This window comes from Vulpes lagopus, chromosome 23 (genome assembly GCF_018345385.1).
Source record: "Vulpes lagopus strain Blue_001 chromosome 23, ASM1834538v1, whole genome shotgun sequence".
Classification (NCBI taxonomy): Eukaryota; Metazoa; Chordata; class Mammalia; order Carnivora; family Canidae; genus Vulpes; species Vulpes lagopus.
Window position 1 is genome coordinate 21,987,084 of NC_054846.1, and position 20,866 is coordinate 22,007,949.

Genomic DNA, 20,866 nt, shown 5'->3' on the forward strand with positions numbered 1-20,866 from the left:
AGCATGGGGAGGGGGACAGGAAGTTTGGGGGGCTGCTGGAGTGAGGGGAGGTGTTGGGATGTGGGGTGGGTGTGGGGAGAGACAGGAATGAGGCCAGAGGGAAAGGAGGGCAGCAGGAACAGAGAAAAGAGTACTGAGGGGGTGGGGGGAATTTAGGAAGAGGAATCATGAGAGACTCCTGACTCTGGGGAGCAAACACAGGGTTGCAGGAGGGGAAGTGGGGGAGATGGGGTGTGACTGGGTGATGGAGGGCACATGATGGGATGAGCACTGGGCGTTATACTGTATGTTGGTTAATTAAATTTAAATAAAATATTAAAAAACCCAAAACCCAAAAACAACAACAAAAGAATGATGGTGTGGGGGGGTGATTCTCCTCCCCAGGCTCCTGACCCCTGACCCCGTGCTCCTGAGCCCTGACCCTATGCTCCTGACCCCCAGGTCCTGTGCAGGAGAAGCCCTGGGCATTTTGGATGCAGATTTCTTATCTTTCCCAGAAGCCTTACAGACTCTGCCCTTGGCCTGGGGCCCCCTTTCTTCCTGTTCTTTTCATTTTTGATTTTAATTCCAGTACAGTTCACATGCAATGTTATATTAGTTTCAGGTGCACAATATAGTGATTCAGTAAGTCTGTACGTTACTCAGTGCTCGTCGTTATAAGTGCACTTTTTTGTTAAGATTGTATTTATTTGGGCAGCCCAGTGGTTTAGCGCCGCCTTCAGCTCAGGGCCTGATCCTGGAGACCCGGTATCGAGTCCCACGTCAGGCCCCCTGCATGGAGCCTGCTTCTCCCTCTGCCTGTGTCTCTGCCTATCTCTCTCTCTCTGTGCCTCTCATGAATAAATAAATATATATTTTTTTAAAGATTGTATTTATTTATTCATGACAGACACAGAGAGAGACAGAGACACAGGCAGAGGAAGAAGCAGGCTCCCTGGGGGGAACCCGATGCCCGACTCGATCCCAGGACCCCGGATCATGCCCTGAGCCAGCGAGGTGCCCCACAAGTCACACTTTAATCCCCTAAACTGCCTTTATTCCCGAAAGCACCAAACTACCCACATCTACACAACTCAGCACTCATCACATTAAGGGGGCATTACCACAAATCACTAACGAATTCCCTATGCTGCACTTCTCATCTTTGTCCTGTTTGGTAACTCGAAGTTTGTACCTCACAATCCCCTTCACCTATTCACTCACTCTCCTCCCACCTCCCCTCTGGCAACTACCAGTTTGTTAGCTCTGTGTTTAAGAACCTGGGTTTGTTTGTTTGTTTGTTTGTTTTTTTGGTTTTGCTTTGTTTTCATTTTTTGGGGTTTGTTTCCTTGTTCCCTTGTTTCCTTTTTAGATTCTGCACAGGGAATTATTGACTCACAGTGTTTTACATGCGAAGTAAATATAACATTATATGTTAATTAAACTTCAGTAAAAAAATAAATGGATGAGCATGGCTCTGTTCCAGTAAAACATTTTTAGATACTGGGAAACAAAACCCAAAAAACCCACAAAACCTTCTGCATCCCCAAGCTCTGAAGCCTAAGGGCTGAATCATCCTGTTTCTGCAGGGTTGGCAGAAGCGATGTCTGGTCTTCTGGGAAAGAAGCAGGATAGGAAGTTATAGAGAATTTTCTTGCATATTCCAAAGCAACAGTGTGGAAATGCTGAGCTCTGGGGCCTGTCTTCTAAACAGCCAGGTGCACCTTCTCTTTCCTTCTCGCCCTGCCGTGACCCGAGGTGGGCCTCCCAGGCTCTCAGTCCTTCACTTTCCTCACAGTGCAAGGGAATATCACAGCTTTATCCTGTTTCCTGACTGAGGTGTCTGTCCTGAGTTTTCCTGCCACCTCTGCTACCTTGTATGGCAGTGACAGCGAGGACAATGAGGGGGAAGAGGAGAGGCAGAAGGATCGACGTGAAGGCATCTGAAAAGTGTGACCTATGATATGACTTCCTGCCAGAACTGGAAGGGCAATTCGATCGTTGTACTCACAATGATGGTCTTCACACATTTTGCCTGGCACCCAATGAACAGGGATCGCTTGCCCATGAAATAGATGGTGTAGATACATCTCTTTATCTCTTTGCCCTGTGGAATGGAGACACTTGTGTCAGCTCTTTGGTGAGGAGGAAGTTCCAGTTCCTAAGAGCAAGTAGGTGGGTGACATCCTGAGTTTTCTGTGCCTGAAATGTCCTGGACAGGGAAGGGGTTGGCCTCCTGGAGCTGCTTTGTGAAAAGGAGACATGCAAACTCAATGTTGGCTGCCAGAACTGAACAGGTGGCAGCAGCCAACTGATTACATCTTACAGTGTTTCTGCAACAAGAACTTTGGTCTAGAAAACCAGCTCACGTTAGGAAGATTGTCAAGGACATTAGATAAAGACATCCTGCAATAACAAGATTTGAGTCTAGGGAGAGAATCAGCATCGTACAAATTCTTATTCTCGTGCGATGAAAGGTGCAGAAGCAACTATTTTTTTGGTCATTATTGGAACATTACCAGAAGTAGCTTTTGCAGTCAGTGGCTATGAGAAACCCAGATTGGTTGTCAACTCAAAGACATGTTTACTTCTCCCAAGTTTGCTGTCTGTTTATTGGAGAAAGTTGTAACTTCAAGTGTAAAAGGAAATCAGGCAGGTGACATTCACTCAGATTGGATGTGGTTTTGGGTGTGGAGTCTGCCTTGTCTGATAAGATTTCTTGCTCTTGTCCTCACCTGGCTTCTGGGATTGGAAGATGTAGAAGGTGAAAAATCCCTCCCTGTATTGCACATCAACTGATGTGAACCCCAGCTCCTATTTAGGTATTAATTAAATTTTGCTTTGGCCCCCCAAAAAGAAATAGATTCAAGACTTTAGAAAGATGCATATGAGAAGGTAAAATTAAATTAAAACCAAGTGCAGGAATTGAGGGCAGTGAAAATGAGGTGAGCTTGAGGCTCATTTCCTTCCTTCCTTCCTTTTTTTTTGAGGTTCTTTGTCTGATTTAGACCTCCTGAGAGCTGCAAACTACTTTGTAAAGCAGACAAAATACTTACCAGTGGTTTAGTTCCAGCTGGGCAGATGGGTTGCTGGAAACACTTCCCACATTTTCCCTTCATAAAGCACAGAGAGGAAAAGTGAACATTTCATGGTTATTACTATTAGCGCAAAGTGAGGCTGCAAGTACTTTTCAGACCTTGGAGTGGAAGGCTTTAGGATATAGAACTGTGACTCAGAAAGGTATTAGGGAGGTTCATCCAGTCGACCTCTGTCCTATTCACTTAGGCTTGCACTCCAACTACTCGAGGCCTGGGGTGTCTGAGCATCGCTTTCCTCTATAGTACCCTTCTGATGCTGCTACTAATCCTTTACCTGGAGGAAGTCTTATCCCCTTTACACCCTAAATCCTTTAATAACAGCCTCATGTGTGGAAAACGCACTATTTGGGGAATTGGTCCAGATTCTCGGGCTAAGATGATGGGTCACACTTAACACCCTGTCTTGGGAGCACCCGGGAGCCAAGGGCTTGGCGTGCAGAGGATACGCGCTGTCCTACAACAATGAGTGCACATGAAGAATGTCAGAAATTTTTGAATGTGACCCATTCCTAGGACAAGAGGAGACTGATGTGACTAATTCTTAATGTATTCCCACCAGACAGGACAGTGTGGTCCTTCAGGGCTCTGGCTCTGGGGCCTGGATTTAACTCCTTGCCTGCCACTTGCTGGTCCTGTGAACCTGGGAGCATTACTTGACCTCTTGGTGGCTCCCTTTCCCCATCTGTAATATGGGGACAGCAATCATGCCTATTTTGTAGGGTGTCATGAGCACGGATTGATATATGCAACATGTGTATCGACCTGCATAAAATCCTTATAACTATATAAAGTATGGGCAGCGCCTGGTGCCTAATAAGTGCCTCCAACATCAGCAGTTGTCACTGTTATGGAAAGGCCCCACACCATCCCATGGGCTGGAGTCCCGGGATTGCATTCTCTGTTATGCGGAAATACTCCCATCTCTGTATTTTCTGTCCCAGCAGAGCAGGCGTGGCCAACAGCTGCCTGGGCACACTGTAGGCCCCTCTCTGCGCCTACGCGAGGCCTGGCCTGTTTCTCTCTGGGAAGACAATGGCTTGAGTCTTGCTCTATACAACTCTCCAGGAGGTCCCCTGGCACCGACGCTACGGTTCATTGCGCCGGACTGTGAGCCCACACAGAGGGCAGGGATTGTGTCTTATTTATCTTTGATTCTGCTTCTTCATTCACCACAGATGCTCATTCAATGTGTTGCTGAACTGAACTGAGCGACCCGGATAGATGAATCATATGCTTAAGAAATTCACAAAAAATGAAGCCAACAGTTGCCTCGTTGGCCTTGGATATCACTTACTCGCACAATAGTAGTGTCGTTACTGACACACCTGTTCTTCTGAATTTCCAGAACTTTCCCCAAACCGTGGATCACTCCCTTGTCAGTGGCTGCGTTGGTGTAATTTATTGGAGCCTCGTTTACATACAGCTGTGAACAAGAGGGTTGAATGTGAGTTTTATTTGTGGGGATTTCGAGGGAAACAGGGAAGCTAAGGGCCCGAGGCTATGACATCCCAGCAGCTGGGGGATGTGTCCGGCAGTATTCCCCTGGAAGGTGACGCTCGCTCGCTCGTAGGAAGTGCTCTCCTCATGGAGGGGAGTCTGGGTGACAGGCCCGCATCTGGCACCATGTTGTTGTGTATGGGACCTGGACTCTGAACTTTCCTCTCTCAACCTCAATTTCCTCTTTTGTAAAAGGAAGAGGCTGCTCTAGATCACCTGTAAGGTCTCTTTCCACCCTCATGTTAGTTGATTTATGACTGAAGAATCCTGACTCACGACGGTCACATGAGTCTCACTGGCAAAAAGGCTGTGTGGGCAAGCTCAGCTGTGCCCCGGCGGTGGCCCTGGCGGTCTGAGCACCTGCCCAAACCAGGCACGGAGAACGACCCGCGCTGGCCTCTCAGCACCCCTCTCCGGTAACTTGTAAGCGACCTGCAGAAAGGCCAAGCCCCGGGCACTTAAGAAAAAAAAACAATGAGCATTTTTTTAGTGTTTTTGCTTGTGAAAAGTGTTCCAGTGGGTGGAACCCTCTCCCGGGGCATGGTGTGTGCTGTGAGGTTCTGTGGTATACGCTGCTGACTCAGATTCCAGTGTGAGCTGAAACTTGTTCTGTTTTAGGAGAGACCACTGGGATGATTGAGTGATGCAAAACAAGCAAATCCATCCATTCATTCATCAGTATAAATAATATAATTGGGAACAAATTGTTCTTTAAAGAAATTGGAGAGAGAGCATGAGTGCGTGCATGTAGGTGTGGGGTGGGAGAGGGGGATCCTTATTGTCCGAAGGAAACGTTGAGTTTGGATCCAGTAAGGGTTTTAGAATGACGGATAACATCCCCACGTTTTCTGCAGCCGTGATACTGAAATGACTCCTTGTAGGTGCTGATATGTGGACTGCCCTGGCACGTCCAAGGCCCTTATGATTCAGCTGGAATCAGGTGAGTTTCCGCTGGGCGTTGAGACAAATCGCGGTGGACCCCACAGAGGTGGAGTCTGAGATTGGGAAAGCAGCGGGAGGCTGGAGGCTGGTGTCAGTGGGGCTGCAGCACAGACGATGCCCCAAACCGGAGACACGGAGCTGCTTGAGAATCAACAAAATGATGGGACTTCTGATGCTGTAACCCTGTGGATGTGGCCTTAAAAAGAGTCTGAATAATTCTCATTCTCAAGTGCACTGTGTGCTGCATTGAAATTCTTATCTGAGCGCAAGCTAGCTGGTTGTGAGGGCTTTCCCCGCAGCTCCCTCGCCCCTCCAGGAAGGGAAGGAGTTGCCAGGAAGAGCAGAACCCTGACTGGGATGTAGAAGCATTTGTGTATTATGAGGTAAAGATTGCTTTGGACCCAAGGATTTCCAACCAACCGGGAAATAAACGTGACAGAGCTGACCCTGATTCAAGTGATTGCGAGACAACGTTCATCTCTACGTGACGGAGCAAGGAGTGATACGGATAAACACACAAGACATCTATGTCCTTTACCAACAAAAAGTTGCCTTACCAGGACAAATAGGGAAAGGATCTCCTCAACGTCATGACGTGACAGGTGGGATCATTTACAGGAGTCAGAGGAAAATACCTGGAGTCAGCTCTATCTGTAACGAAGACTTAGGCTCTTTTTTTTTTTTTTTTATTCAAGCAGGTTGAAACAAAACGTCCGCAAAAATTCACTTGTGAAAAATGATGATACCACTGAGAGCGTTGTTTTTAACGTGGCACTTTTTAAAAGGACCAAAAAAAATATTATAGTTAAAAAATGTCTGTGATGGGGTACCTGGGGGCTCAGCAGGTGAGTGTCTGCCTTTGCCCCAGGGCATGATACCAGTGTCCTGGGATGAGTCCCACATCAGGCTCCCCACAGGGAGCCTCTCTGTGTCTCTCATGAATAAGTAAATAAAATCTGTAAAAAAAAAAAAAAAGTCTGTAATTAAACTTTCGTCCTCTCAATACTGTGCGTAGTTTACCTGAAACAATGATTTATTCTTGTTTGTTTTCCTCGGGAGGATTTATACTAGGGCTACATTTGGGTTTCTTGTTGAATGTCCATAAACGATCTTCTTCCTTGAGGTTTGAAATAGGTCATCAGAATTACGCTTGAGGGATCCCTGGGTGGCGCAGCGGTTTGGCGCCTGCCTTTGGCCCAGGGCGCGATCCTGGAGACCCGGGATCGAATCCCACATCAGGCTCCCGGCGCATGGAGCCTGCTTCTCCCTCTGCCTGTGTCTCTGTCTCTCTCTCTTTCTCTCTGTATGACTATCATAAATAAATAAAATTAAAAAAAAAAAAGAATTACGCTTGAAATACTTTACGTGTCTTGTCTCATCAATTCTCTTGCGTGAATTCTGAACACGGACCTATTTAGTGGTTGTATGAGATGAAGGCGCTGGTGTGGGGGTCAGTTGGTCCTAGGACCGTGGTCTGGACGATCAGGCTGTCGGGCCATCACTCACGTGGCCGCTGGGTCCCACCTGTCAGTTGGCCCCCAAGAGCCGGTGCCACGTCCTGGGAGTTGGGCCTTGCTGTGGGTCCTCTTCTATCTTACAGACTGCTTGGGGACTGCCCAAGGGCTGTGACAGGACTCAGTGTCAAAGGGTTAGTGCCAGGACTGGTGAGGCCCACTCTAACTATCCCAAGGCTGGTGCCGGGGAGGGCGAGCGAGCAACCTTCACGTGAAAGGCAACTGCGCTTTGTCGGTAAGGCTCAGGGAGCACCGGAGTGACGACGGATCATGGGGGAAAGGCCAGCATCCCTAGGTTTGAAGTCGCAGGGCCTCACCTGGCCATCCTGGAGAAAGAAGCCAAGCAGATAGGGGAAGCCCAACATGGTCTCCCGGTGCATGCCACTGTGCAGGTCATTCCTCAGCAGCTTCTCTTCCAGGACCACGTGGTACCTGAGTACGTCTTCCTCCTGGACAACAAACAGGATTGGAAGTCACCCCGCAGGTCAGCGAGTCTGTGGGCCCTAGGAGGCTGCCAGGCGCCAGGCACGGTGGGAGGGATAGGAGCCACAGGTTGTGGAATAGGAAGCTGTAGAGGCATCAGGCACAGTAGATGTCAGATACTGAATGGAGACACATCACCTCACACTTGGCCAATCTTCCAGGTGGGATGGCCCAGAACTCGTGCTGTGACCCTAAAACCCAGGTGGAGGGCATGACACCTGATGGAGCGTTTTAAAGATGATTTATTTGAAGAGCATTGCTAGGAAGGGAGAGTCCCACACCTCAGCCTGTGTTTCACCTCAGGGGCCTATAAGATCTAGCTGGATCTTTTGAAAGATGGGATGTGTGTTCTCTGCAGATACAGTGGCCTGTGGGATGGGGGCGGTACTGAGACCTGAGGGTCTCACACCTCAGACAGCTGGCAGGCTGGTCCATCATGGAGGGAGGAGGGGTGTCACTGCTCTGGGACAGCGCGTCCTGTGAGCTGGAGGACTGGGCCTGAGGTCCTGTGTTGGAGGACTGCCTCGGGGGGCACACAGGCCCTGGGGAGAAGCTGGAGGCCTAGGGTCTGAGGACATGACTACAGGAATAGGGTGCATGCACACGGCTCAAGGGCAGTCAGAGACAACCAGGGATGAGCAGGGTCCCTGAAGAGCCACAGGAGCACTGGAGGGAGGGAAGGAGGGATGGGAGAGAGGGATGTGGGAGGTGGGGGATGGGGGGCTCTAAGAGATTAGTCAGTTGAACATAATCTCTGCAATTCTCTCTGTGTCGTAATAAATATTTTATGGATTCACAGGAAAAAAAAAAAAGGAAAGAAGGAGGGTGAGTGAATGAGACACAGAGAGGAGAGTGAGACAGCACGAGCGTGGGCTTTGCCCCTGGGCCCAGCCCAGAAAGAGCGCTGGCTTCCCAGGCATAGCACCTTCCTGCCCCTAAGGTCTCCTGAGCGACCACTGAGACTTCCTGCTCTTCAATGTCAAACCTGATGCGACCACAACTGAGCTCACTGAGCCCGGGATGGGGGTGGGCGGTGGGACCAGAAGCACTGCTGGGCAAGGCTGGACACAGGTGACTTGATGGTCTCTCAGCAACCAGCCTGCCCCTGACTGCCCGGGACCGCGGTCTACAACTGCCTGTGTCCCGATTCCTGGCAGCTCTGCCAGTGAAAGTGCTGGAAGGAGGCTGAGGCCAGTCAGAGGGAAGGAGGGAGAGGGGGTACGTCTCCCCTTTGCTCCCTGTCCTTGTGGGCACCCCCAGCCCACCTGCGCCCTGGGAGTGGCAGTGGACTCTGGGAGGGCTGTCTCCCCGATGAAGCGGCTGGGGCGGGCAAGGCACTCCACTGGGTCTGCTCCTGGCCCCCAGGCCCTGGGGGGGTGGGGTCAGAGCGCCTGGTGACCTGCACCTCCTCCATAGCCTGAGAGGCTCTGTGGGCTCTTCCGTTTCTGTGTTGCAGTGACTTTGACCTCTGACCTTTGCTCTCCCACCCTGGTGGGGGGCAGGGAGTGCCTCCTGCAGCTGCCACCCCACGGCTTCTCTCTCCTGTTCACCTGTCACCTACACCCACACCGATTTGTGACCAAGAAACCGTTCACGCTATTAAAGTCTCTCAGGCACGATGTCCTGCCCCCGCTGGACCCTGGCTGGCCCCAGAATAAGACAAAGGCCCTGCAGCAACAGCGACAGAAGACAAGATTTTAGGTCCGATTCGAGGCGGTGACTCTGACAGGGCTGGAATGTTTTTCTGAACTTAACTGAGACTGTCTTTGTAGCTTCAAATGATCCTTGGGCTCTTGGGGGAAACGAGGTTTCATCCCAGGGCAGCAAAACCTGAACAGGTTCGCTGGGCGCAGGCAGGCTGGGGAAACAGACAAGGGTGGTCTCTGACCCCCCACTTTCAGGAGTAGGTCCCGCCTTCACGGGCTCCAGAGCCCGCTGGGCCAGCGAAGGCCCAAAGGACCACTCATAACACTGCACAGATGCTGGAGGGTGTGCAAATGGTGCACACTCACAGGACAGGTCGTCTGATGGCTCTGAGGCCAGAACCGGCCGGCTTCCCCGAAGAGGTCAGAGCAGATGTGGACAAGGGTTGGGTGATTCAGGAGGTAGTGGGTGCATGCGCATGTCTGGGTGCATGTGCACGCGTGTGTCCATGTGTGTCAGTGTGTGCGCGTGTGTGTGCACCCAGGCGGATGGGAACAAAGGCACTGCACATGCCTGGGGCTTGCCAGGGCCTCTGAGGTGGTCAGTCCGTGAGACCTGGGCTGTGCAGGAGCATCGGGGAGGCCGTGCGGTGAGCATGGGGAGCTGTGCAGGGGGCATGAGGTGGGGGGGGGCTCTGCGGAGAGCATCGTGGGGGTTCCATGCAGGGAGCACAGAGGGGCCTTATGGGGAGCACCAAGGCCAGAGGCTGCTGAGCGTGCCGTAGGTGTCAGCGCGCATCCCTGTCTGAAGCTACAGGGCACAGTGCGCTTGCTGTGCAGATAGCGTCACGCGTGTCCTCTCATCGTGGGTGTGCTGGGAACAGGGTGACTCGCTCCTATGGGACAATTCTGGAGCCGCTGGTGACTAAAGGATGCCTGGCAGCCAGTGGACAGAGGCCTTAATTCCTGGCTGGGTGGTCTGTACTCCATCTTGCAGACATGGGGATGCACCCAGGGTGTCGAGGCACCGAGTGGCACGACTGGGACTTGATATCCTGACAAAATCCCCTGATGGCCTTGGAGGAGTCAGGGAGGATGGAGGCCCGAGGGGAGGAGGTAGGCACACATGACCCACCTCCTCTGCATCCCTGTCACAGGGACCAGGAGACCAGGGGACTGGGAGGCCAGGGCGCGGAGGAGGGATGGGGTCCGGCCCGCTTCCTGGGGCACATGCTGCAGGAGGCTGGGGGCGGGCCACTTCCAGAGACAGGGTGTCTCTGGGGTTTCCTGAGGCAGACAGGGAGGGTGCCGGAGAGGGCGCCGCCCCCAGGCGGGGGGTGGGTGAGCACAATGTGGAGACCTGCCAGTGGCTCCCCTACTTCCCCTACTTACTAGCGTGGCGGCCTTCCTCTCCTGGAGGTACTTCTCCACGGCACGGTTGCTGGGAGCGAACACTGTGTAGGCCCCCGCTGCCTCGATGGCACCAGCCAGGCTGTGCTGCTGTGATGGGAGAGGCAGAAGGCATTAAGGCGTTAAGGTGGAAGGCGTTAAGACTCGCAGTGCCTGTGTCCCCCTGCATCCCCCCTCCTGGCCAAGGCCGCCTAGATGCATGGTACTCACGGTGATGGAGGCCCGGAAGGTCGAGTAGTCGGGCATCTGGTCCAGCCGCGCCAGCAGGCTCGGTAAGGGGCCAGTCAGACTTCTTCGGGGAACCAGCACCTGGGGAGGGAGCCCCCGCATTCTGTCAGCTGTGTCCACAGGCAGGTCAGGTCACGTGAGCAGACGCACTGACAAGGACCGCTGCATGTGAGTCCCCACGCTGCCCCCGTGGCTGCTGCAAGGGGCAGCTCTCCTCTGAGAGCCACCTGCTGAAGGGGGTGCAGCCTGGGGCCTGCAGTGTGCTGGCTTTGAGCCCCAGGCCACCGCCCTCGGCTGGGCACCCGCGTGCCAGTGTTCATGGTGACCTTGACTTGAGGACCCCTGTCCAAGGGCAGGTGTGAGAGGACCTTAGAGAGCCACTGCCGCCAGCGGTCACACAGAAACGGCACACAGCCAGGAGTCTCCGGTGGTTGGTCACCTTCCGCTCAGTGGGTCTCTAACCCTGGAGCTCTGCTCCATGCGTCCTCCTTGTGAGGCTAGGACAGCCATAGTGTGCTCCCTAGGCCCTGGCACTCACCAGGTGGGACCATAGGACATGCTCTTCTGTCCAGGGCTTGGCACCGACTGTGCTGCCAGGCCCACCAGCTGTCAGCGGCTATGAGGCTAGGCCCAACCAGGGACCTCGAGTCACAGCAGCCCTCCCCGGGGACATGCCATCCTGCGGAGACCGGGCCACACCACGAGGAAGGGGCACAGTATGCCAGGTGAGTCTGCCACCCCCGATTCCCTGGAATTACAGAGGGGGAGAGAGGAGTAACCTAGCCTTTACTTGGGGGAGGCCTGCTAGGCAGGAGGCACAAAGAGAGGGTGTTTAGTGCTCCCCAGGGAGGGAAGAGGAGGGAGGAGGAGGTGCAAAGAGGGCGTGTGGCCTGGTCACATGTGCCGTCTCCTTGATGACTCAGGCTGTGGGGTCAGGGAGGCTTGCAGGAGGTCCCAGGGGGATGACACTCAGGACAGGAGAGGGCTGAGGCACCCTTGGACTGCTGGGTGTTGCCACCAGAAATGCAAAGGGGCGGGGGGTAATTTAGTGCTTTGGGAAGCCAGGATCGCAGAGGAAAAGTATGCTTGGCAAGTAATGTTGGTCTGCATCCTGAGTCGTAAATCCAGCATGCTCCCTGCAAGTGACCACTAGCTCAAAAATGTGGGTTTTCTTAATGATTCCTGGTAATCCAGGGGAATTGCAAGGCTTTTGCAAAATAATGCACCTAAGAGTCTCACAGATAGCCTCTCTTTGCTGCACAGAAATAGTTGACCTTTTCTGTAGATTAAAACCAAAAGTGCATACTTAAGTGCCAAGGGGGATAATTTTAGGGGAAATGGTATTGGTTAATCGTCTTTTCCAATCTTCCACCTTCCAAAAGTTCCCAATATGCCCTAAATTCTAACCTTGATTTTCAATGAAAATCCTAATATAGTAACTGAAAATTATAGGAGAGCTTAAAACCCCGTTTCTCGCTATCCTTTCTTCCTATTTCATACGTTTGAACACTGTTGCATCGCGTCTTAGAAGATAATGAAAATTTCAAAAATACCTTTTCTACCCCTTCCCACTTTTTTCTAGGCCTTCCTTACCCCATGTTTTTAGGGGGCAATCATGCAGGAAGGGGAGGGAAAGAGCGACCTGTAACCACCAGCCCTTTCCCCAGCTCTTGGGGAAGACTTTCACGTAAATGAGACATATGACACGTGTGGCCACGCATGACGTAGGAGTCACTGCAGAATGGAAACCGGGTAAGTAGCACAGAGTCCGACTGACCCTCTAGGCAGTTTTAGCACTGATGTCATGGAGCACGACACATGTCACCCCTACCAGAGGTGGGTGTTTCTGCCCCCAAAAGACGTGGTGCGGGAGCACAGATGGATGAAGTCAGAAGAGCCATCTGCGGAGAAGGCTGCGAATGTGTACCTTGCTGATGACGTGTATCACGCCGTTCGTGGCTGCGTTGTCACCATCAATGATAGCTGCTCCTTCAATTGTGATATTCTGTGAATGCAAATCAAGGTAGGTCTTCACAGGGCAGTGATTCAGGGGCTGAAACTACATCTGCACTTCACACTTCTTGAGCAGTTGTGACTTTGACCCTTTTAACCATGACCTGAGGTTAGAGGCATGTTCACATCGTGACACACTAGTTGACCCTCCCACCACACACGCGCAGTGAAGTGATATTTTCCTCTACTTTTTGGGAGGCTCCTGAACACCGATTCTGTTCTTTTCTGCTTCGTTCAAAGGGTGCTGGTTGGGGTTCAGTACAGCCATCCTGTAGTTTGAAAGCATCTGTGGATGGTGTCGTGGGTGGAACTGTGTGTCTTTGGGGCTCACATGTTGGGGTCCTAACCCAGTACCTCACAGTGGGGACTTAGTGGGAAACAGGGTCTTTACAGAGGAACTTGAGTTACAGTGAGACCGGTTCGGTGAGCCGTACTCCGATTCCGCTGGGGTCCTCCAGAGGGGGACGTGGAGGGCCGTGAGGTGTGTGTGGGGGGGGGTTGGTGGGGTGGGGGTGGGAGCCCTGAGCTGAGTACAGGGCCTGCGACAGCCCCTCCCACAGCCTCGGGGGCCCACCTTGCACACACCTTGGCCTCCGGCCTGGCCTCCAGAACCGTAAGAGGAATTCCCTGTTGTTTGAGCCTCTCGCTTGGCGGTGTGCCATTACAGCGGCCCCAGCAGCTCCATCTGACTTTCCTGACCAGAACCCAGCTACTTCTCAAGAATATTATTTACGCGACCTACCCACCTAGCTTGGCCACCAAGCAGCCATGGCTTGGCCGTGCTCCCTTCTGTCCACTTTCTTTCTTCCTCTCCCCACCCCACCCTTTGTCTGAAATCCCTCCTGGGACCCTAGGTCCAGACGCGGGCCTGTCTCACCCTGGCAGCTCCCAGGTCACATCAGCAGAGGCCCTGGAGAGACGTTCCTGGCCACTTTGCACTGACGAGCGGGCGGGAAAGGTGATTGAGAGCAGTAGTTCTAAAGCATTCTGGACGGTGGGTGGCTCACGTGCACTGATGTAGCGGTTCTCCCTCTCCAGGAGAACCTTCATTTCTACCTCATGCAACGCACAGAAAGTGCTTTAAAACACTCGTGTACAGCAAGGCAGCCAAGCTTCCCAGAGCAGGCCTGAGTGCAGGCTCTAGTGCATGGCAGTCCACACGGGAGCCAGGCTTCTGCAGGGCTGCACTCTTCCTTGCGCTCAGACAGAGCACCTGTAGGTGCTCAGTTGGTATCTGCTCAGTGACTCTAATGTCACATAAAATCCCGTGACTTGTGACGGCGCAGCTAGATGGCTACCAGGACCTGCTCATGTTAGTCACTATGAATAGCCAAAGCTGGGCAAGTGCACGATATTTACCCAGAACAATGGAAAAGTGTGCCTTTGTGGCTCGGCCTGCGGTCTGTCAGGGAGTGCCTGTGGCCGACCTGTGGCTGGAGGGTCACATTTCGTAGCCTCATTACTACGGGGTAATGCGTGTGTGCCAGGACACGTTGGCAGTTGCTGAGGCTGGGTGGCGCCCCCATGAGACTCCTCTTCCTGGCCTATTCCATTCATGTTTGCAAATTCCTGTGGTGCACACGCTGTACACGCAGACAGCACACATGCAAACAGCATATTTCTGCTTAGCAGACAGGCTATGGCGCTCTCTTACCCTGTCCGCCTTCGCCACATGAAGAAAGCTGCCCGGCAAAGCTGTGGCCAACCTGTCCAAGGGTGACAGGGCCTGCAGGTCGGCCAGTCCGTAGGTGCCCCGCAGCATGTGGTATCTGGAACAGTCCGTGAGGCCAACCATGAAACATCGGTGCATGGAGGACTGTCATGAAGTAGCTAAGGAACCCGGTTCTAGAGCTGGACCACCAGGGTCAGACTCTTCTTCAGAAACTCCTAACCCTGGCACCTTGGGTTACTTACTGGATCAGCCCACACCCCAATGCACAGCTGTAGACCCTCATTCTAGGGGCGTTTGGAGGAGGGATTGAACGTATGGAAGGCAGTCAGCGCGAACTTGGGAGTTGGGTGTGAGCTACCACCTCCCAGGGGAAGGAGGTGAGGAGGGTTCCAGAACACGTGGAGTTTTGCAGGGTGCCAAGGACCAGGGCTCCCCCTCCACTGAGCATTGTGGGACCCAGGAAATCTAACAAAAATCCCCTACCCCTGGACAAGCAGAGCAGGACTAACTCCATTTTGTTCTACACCTGCCATCTCATGTAAAACCCCCCACACAACCTGCCTGTTGTTTAAGGCTCTCCCTCACCCTAGTTTAGCTATTAAGCACACCCTTATCAGAAACTAGCACACATAGGAATGCGGGACCTCTGACCTTTAACCGCCAAGGAATGAAAACCCCTCTTTTGCTTCCAAACCTGCGCGCCAATTCTAACCAGAATAGTGGCTAGTTCAAATGGTCACTATAGGGTGAATCGTGATTCAATTGGCCACCTGCGTGTGGACCGACATGACTGTGTAACTTTCTGCGTATGTTACAGTCTCATTGGCCACTGGCCCCTATAACACTGCTGTGCTTCTTAGTCTCGGGGTCCAAGTCCCTGCTCTGCTGTATGGAGTATACTTGGACCCAAGCTCGAGCTTGTAAATAAACCCTCATGCATTTGCATCGGTGTCGGCTCCTTTGTGGTTTCTCGGATTCGCAGTCTTGGGCACAAGAAGCGTTGTTCACCCTGACGCCAGGATGAGAGCATGGAGAACAGAACACAGGACACCTACTTTATGAGGGTTGGGATGTGGCTCTTGGACAGCCAGAAGCTTTTCTCATCATGGTCCATGTCTGCAATGGCTTGCTGGGAAGGCACAAGGACGGTGAGGTTGGCGGCAGCCGACAGCAGGGGTTGCAGAGAAGCATCCTGCATCATAGGGGGAGACAAGGTGGGTCTGAGGCAGGTTACAGGGCAGGCCGCATGGACTGCGTGCTTGGCCCAGGAGCCAGGTTCCCTCGGGGAGTGATTTCAGGGATGCTGCGAAGGCCTCAGGACCCCTTTCCTAAATCCATCCCGCCTACTCACTCACCCCACCTCTGACGTGCATTCTTTTTATTTAAATGGGTGAGCTTGGTCAAAAGGCAACTTTTCCTGAGCCCCTGTCAGACTTTGAACTGTTATCAGTCATTTACTCTGTAGTCTAAACAAGAACCAGAGAATGGTGTGGACGATCATGCATGGGTGTGTGAGCCCTAAAGCCCTGGACACCCCAGGATAAGGATGGCAGGAAGGTTGCAGGAGGAGTTGCAGCTTGGAGGATGCACTGGGCTCCTGAAATCAAATTTGGCCTACTCTGTTCTCACCCGGAGCTAGTTTGTGGCAGAGGTGCTGTGCTTATGCTTCACGACTGATCCCAGGAAAAAACAGGAAGTCCTGGTCTGTCATGTTCCTAGATTTCTGTGCGTTCACCCACTGCGGCTCATTTCTGGCTGTGACCATGACAGGACTGGAGGTGACTTAGGGGAGATGTGCTCCACTGCACTCGTGCTCTGTATGTACGGGGACCAGCCTGTGCTGCCAGATCCTGTCCTGCTCTCTCTCGTGGGGGTGGGGACAGGCCCCGCAGGACAGGAGCAGCTGCCCCAGTGCCGTGCTGACCAGGCAAGGTCTGTGTGGGCGAGTGGCTACTCGAGGAGCTCACGAATGCTTTGGGGGCACCTGGGCCTTAGGCACAGACGCAGACGTTCACCCCCTGGATGCACTGGGGACGGGATTGTTCACCCCAGGACTTTCCAGGAAAGACGGGGAAGCTCCTCCTGGGCTGAGAGCTAAACACACATGGGCCCAGGTTCTAGCTGTGGACCCCAACCCCTCAGTGCTCTGCAGTCATGGAGGACCTGGCACGGGGAAGGGGATGACCCCAGGTTCCAGCTGTGGACCCTGACCCTTCAGTGCTCTGCAGTCATGCAGGACCTAGAATTGGGATGGGGACTGCGCTGTGGGTGGTGCTGCACACAGCCTCCAACTGGCTGCAAAACTCCCTAGCCCCACCTGGAGCAGCTGTCCACGTGGCAGGATCCCCAGGGGAGCCTTGGGCCCACCCCAGGGTATCTGGGGTGGGGGCTAGGCACGGCCACATAAACAATGTGCGTGTGACCCTGAGGTGTGGATAGGGGTCAGGGCGGGAACTGCCACTCTCCACCGCCTCCCCCTCCTACCAGCTACGGTTTGGGTTTCCTGTCACAGGCACGCAGAGTTCCCCCTCCATGCGCACTCCCTCTGTCCCACAGACGTACTCACATTTATCCACTGGTTAAACGGGGCTGCGGCGGACAGAAATGACAGCTCCTTCTCCGTGTCGCCCGGCGGGGAGGAGACATGAGAGAGAACACAGGAGGAGGGACGAGGACTGAGCGGGATGGCAGCACGCCTGTGCACCCTGCCCAACCTCCTGTCATTGGCCCCCACGCGGTGGGACTGGGCTGCCCACGCTGCCCGTGTGGGTCCCACCTAATGGCTTGGTCATTTTCTACCTGTGGGGTCAAGGACTAATTCTAGAAACTCGGATGGAGCGACCACCTGACGTCCTTCCAAGTCAGAACTGAGTGTGTGAGGCAGTGGCGGCTGCCGTGTGCAGGTCACTGGCCGTGTGCAGGTCACTGGGCTCAGGGTGCGCACCCTGCCATGGCCAGGGAGGAGTGGCGGGGATGGGCCGACACCAGGGTTTTCACTGGGGCTCGGTCCTCCCTGATTCCTCAGGCATGTTACTGGGTCCCTGTAGGCCTCTACTTTGTCCATAAGACTGAGACAAAAATGCTACAGCTCACAGGATGCCGTGAATCTTGGGGGAGTGCGTGCCTCCCCTGCGTGGGGTGGGTAGGCACACGGAGCGCCAAGCACCCTGCTCTCCCTGGAAGCCGTGTTGAGAAGCTACAGGGCATCCTGTGGGGTGAGCGAAGGGTAGCGGGTGGACAGGACGACGTGCGCTCTCACACGGCTTACACTTGCTGGGGTACATCAGTGCTGGAAAAGCAGCCTGTGATGCCACTAGCTCAGGGACATGTGTGGGTGTGACCAGGGGACCACCGGACCTTGGGTGGAAACAGACGGGCCTCGTTGCCAAGTCTGCCGTGGGCTAGCTGTGTGGCCTGGAGCACGTCAGCTAACCTCTCTGTGAGCTCAGGTCTTCTCTGGAAATGAATCTGGTGACGCCCTGCTGCTAGGGCTGCATGGACCCTGCACTCTCAGCGGGGGGCCGGGGGGGTAAGCGTTTGAAGGATCACACAGCAAGAAGACGGATGTTGATGTCGGCAAACATGCACAGAGGCTAAGTGTCAGAGTCAACTCAGCTCCTCCCTAGAGTGTTCGGGGTGGCTAATGGGCCAGTAAATAGCTGTGAGACACGGAGTTAGTAAACAGCAAGTGCACGGTCGACCAGTCGACGGGTCACTCAAAACTAAATAAGGACACCTCCAGACTTCACAGTCTGGGTGGGGGACGGGTCACCTCCAAGCAATGACAGTTCAGTGTGATGTGAATGGGACCCTCCCTATGTACTGGGGTGGAGGCTCCTGCGGGCCCGGTGCTTGGAGAGCCCCTGGTGGGTCCCCCAGCCGACCAGGGGTCCTGGGCCAGGTTTCTCAGGCTCTCACTTTTCTTTCCTTTTTCCTTTTCTTTTTCCTCCCTTCTGCTCCCCTTCCCTCCCCTCCTCTTTTCTTTTTTCTTTCTCTGTAGATTCATTTATTTGAGAGTGGGGGGAGGTAAAGAGACAAAAGAAACTCAAGCCGACTTCCAGTCAAGTGCAGAGCCCAGAATGGGGCCAGGTCTCACGACCCTGAGATCATGACCTGAGCTGAAGTCAAGAGCTGGAGACCTCACTCACTGAGCCACTCACATGTCCTTCCGTTTTCTTATCCATAAAATGGGCACATAGTGGTCTCAGCCTCAGATGGTGGTTGTAAGGTTCACATGGGGTGTGGCTGCATGTCAAGAATCAAGTTAGATGCCTGGCATGCGGACGGCAGACACGCACCCCCCGGAATGGCTCTCCTTCCTCAGGGCACCCAGCAACACCTACACAGTGTATCAGGGCCAGTCAGCGGCTCATCAGAGAAGTTGGGGAAAGAAAGAGGTAGAAGAGCAAGAAACGGAAGTGCCCATCCCCAGGACATGGAGGGTGCCAATAGACCTTAGCCCTCTTCAGCCTGGGGAACGTGTGACCCCAGGGCACGTGCACACCTGCGTGTGCACGACCTCCTGGAGCACCCGACTGGTAGATCACCTCGAAGCAGCCTCACTAAGACAGTCTGCTTTTTAAGAGTTTGTGTGCATGGTTCTGCACAGGTGTCCCCTTGGATGACTTACCACCGCAGCATTTCCATAGCACAGGACCCCATCGCCCTCGTAGCCCTCCGGGCACACACAGCCCCAGAGGCCCGACGACATAAGCTGACAGGTTGCCTGAGGAAGCAAAGAGGAAAGGAAGGGTTGGCTTCCCTCAGCATCCCTGGAGCCACAGGCTCCATCGCAGGCGAGAATTGCGACTTGGGGTTGGGAGGCGCAGGGAGAGGCCGCTGATCCTGCCTGTCACTGCAAAAGGCTCCTGCCTGCATGTCTGCTGCAGCTGCTGCTTAATCACGATGAGGTTCTTTCTCTCCATCCCTTGCAGACTTAGCACATAAAAAGTCCAGGACACACCATTAATTTGAATTTCAGGTAAACAAGTAAGTTTTGGGGGCACCCGGGTGGCTCAGTGGTTGAGTATCTGCCCTCAGCTCAGTTCGTGACCCCAGAGTCCTGGGATCGAGTCCTGCATCAGGCTCCCCGCAGGGAGCCTGCTTCTCCCTCTGCCTGTATCTCTGCCTCTGTGTCTCTCATGAATAAATATATAAAATCTTAAAAAAAACCCAAGTAAGTTCTAGTGTACGTGTGTCCCACGTAATGCTGGGGCCATACTGGTGCTGAAGACGGACTGTGGATCTGAAATGCGAACTTATGCACGCACTGGGCACCCTGTGCACTTTCCCCAGGGACCGGGGCCCTACGTTGGCTCTTCCATGCCTTGGAATGACGTAGGCGGTTGTAGTAACTTCTCGTGTTGGAGCGTCAGTGCTGGGCTTAAATGAAGCAAAAGCGCTGGCTCTCCTTCAGATTTATGACGTGCTCTCGTGCTCCTTGAGAAGGAGACACTGTGAGGCATGTCCCCTAATTTTCTTCTTTATAAACTACCCTCTCTGACGGAGGGGTGGGACCTGGCAACTGCGTGCCCAACTCCCGGCTATAACTGACGGGCTCATATGTGGGTCCAGCTGGGCTGGTCAGATCCTTTCTCCTGTGATTGGGAATTGGGACACAGGTCGTTAGTGGGCATCACTGGAGTGAGGGTGATGTTGATGGAAGAAGAGGGAACCATGTCCCTGCGGTGCAAAGGGGAGCGTTAAAAGTTGGGAGAGGGAGAGACACAGAGAAAGCAGATGCGCAGAGAAAAGGAACATGAGAGATGGAGTAGCCCCGGAGGACTGGAGAGGAGGTGGCCCCGAGCGTGGGACTGCAGGCCTGGATTCCGGGTCCTTGAACGTCTCCCTGTATTTCCTGCCCATGAAGCTACTGTGGGAGCATTCCCCAAAAATGCCTTTTTTTTTTTTTGCTTATGTTGATTGGCATGGATTCTATTCCTGGCACTGAAGCACTGTAACCAGGGGGTGTCCTCAGTGGTCCTGACACGGCTGCTTAGTGACAACACGGACACAAGCAGCTCCGTATGTCTGCCTGTGCATCCTTCACACAGACACAGCGCAGCCCACCTCTGGACGGGAGTTTTCACCATAAATTTGTTAGGTTATGACATTTGAAGTGGGAGCCCCGTTCTCTTGACAATTCAGAATCGCCAGATGGAGCAAATAAAAAAATACCAAGTTAGATAGGAATTTCAGAGAAGGTCTGGATAATTTTTAGTGTGAATTTGTCCTTTGTAATCTCTGGAGCATGCTTGTGCTGAAGGAGTGCCATGTATTTGAAGTTTTGATTTCCCGGGGAAGCCTGTATTCTAGTTGGCGATCATGGATGGTTCTTCTAAGCCTTGGACTGGAGCAAAATTTGTAAGAACTACTCACATTCTGCCT

General features: G+C 53.3%; 1 protein-coding gene across 1 annotated transcript in view; it reads right to left on the minus strand.

Annotated features, from left to right (window-relative positions):
* Positions 1-20,866, minus strand: part of STAB2 (stabilin 2) — a 139,388-nt gene that overhangs the window by 48,721 nt on the left and 69,801 nt on the right. Inside the window, exons 27-37 of the mRNA XM_041738716.1 lie at positions 19,110-19,205; positions 17,046-17,093; positions 15,535-15,671; positions 14,462-14,576; positions 12,722-12,799; positions 10,777-10,875; positions 10,549-10,656; positions 7,348-7,479; positions 4,372-4,500; positions 3,036-3,092; positions 1,991-2,086 (exon numbers count right to left, since the gene is read on the minus strand). Coding sequence (XP_041594650.1) covers positions 1,991-2,086; positions 3,036-3,092; positions 4,372-4,500; positions 7,348-7,479; positions 10,549-10,656; positions 10,777-10,875; positions 12,722-12,799; positions 14,462-14,576; positions 15,535-15,671; positions 17,046-17,093; positions 19,110-19,205 — 1,095 coding nt within the window. The remainder of the gene's footprint in view (positions 1-1,990; positions 2,087-3,035; positions 3,093-4,371; positions 4,501-7,347; positions 7,480-10,548; positions 10,657-10,776; positions 10,876-12,721; positions 12,800-14,461; positions 14,577-15,534; positions 15,672-17,045; positions 17,094-19,109; positions 19,206-20,866) is intronic.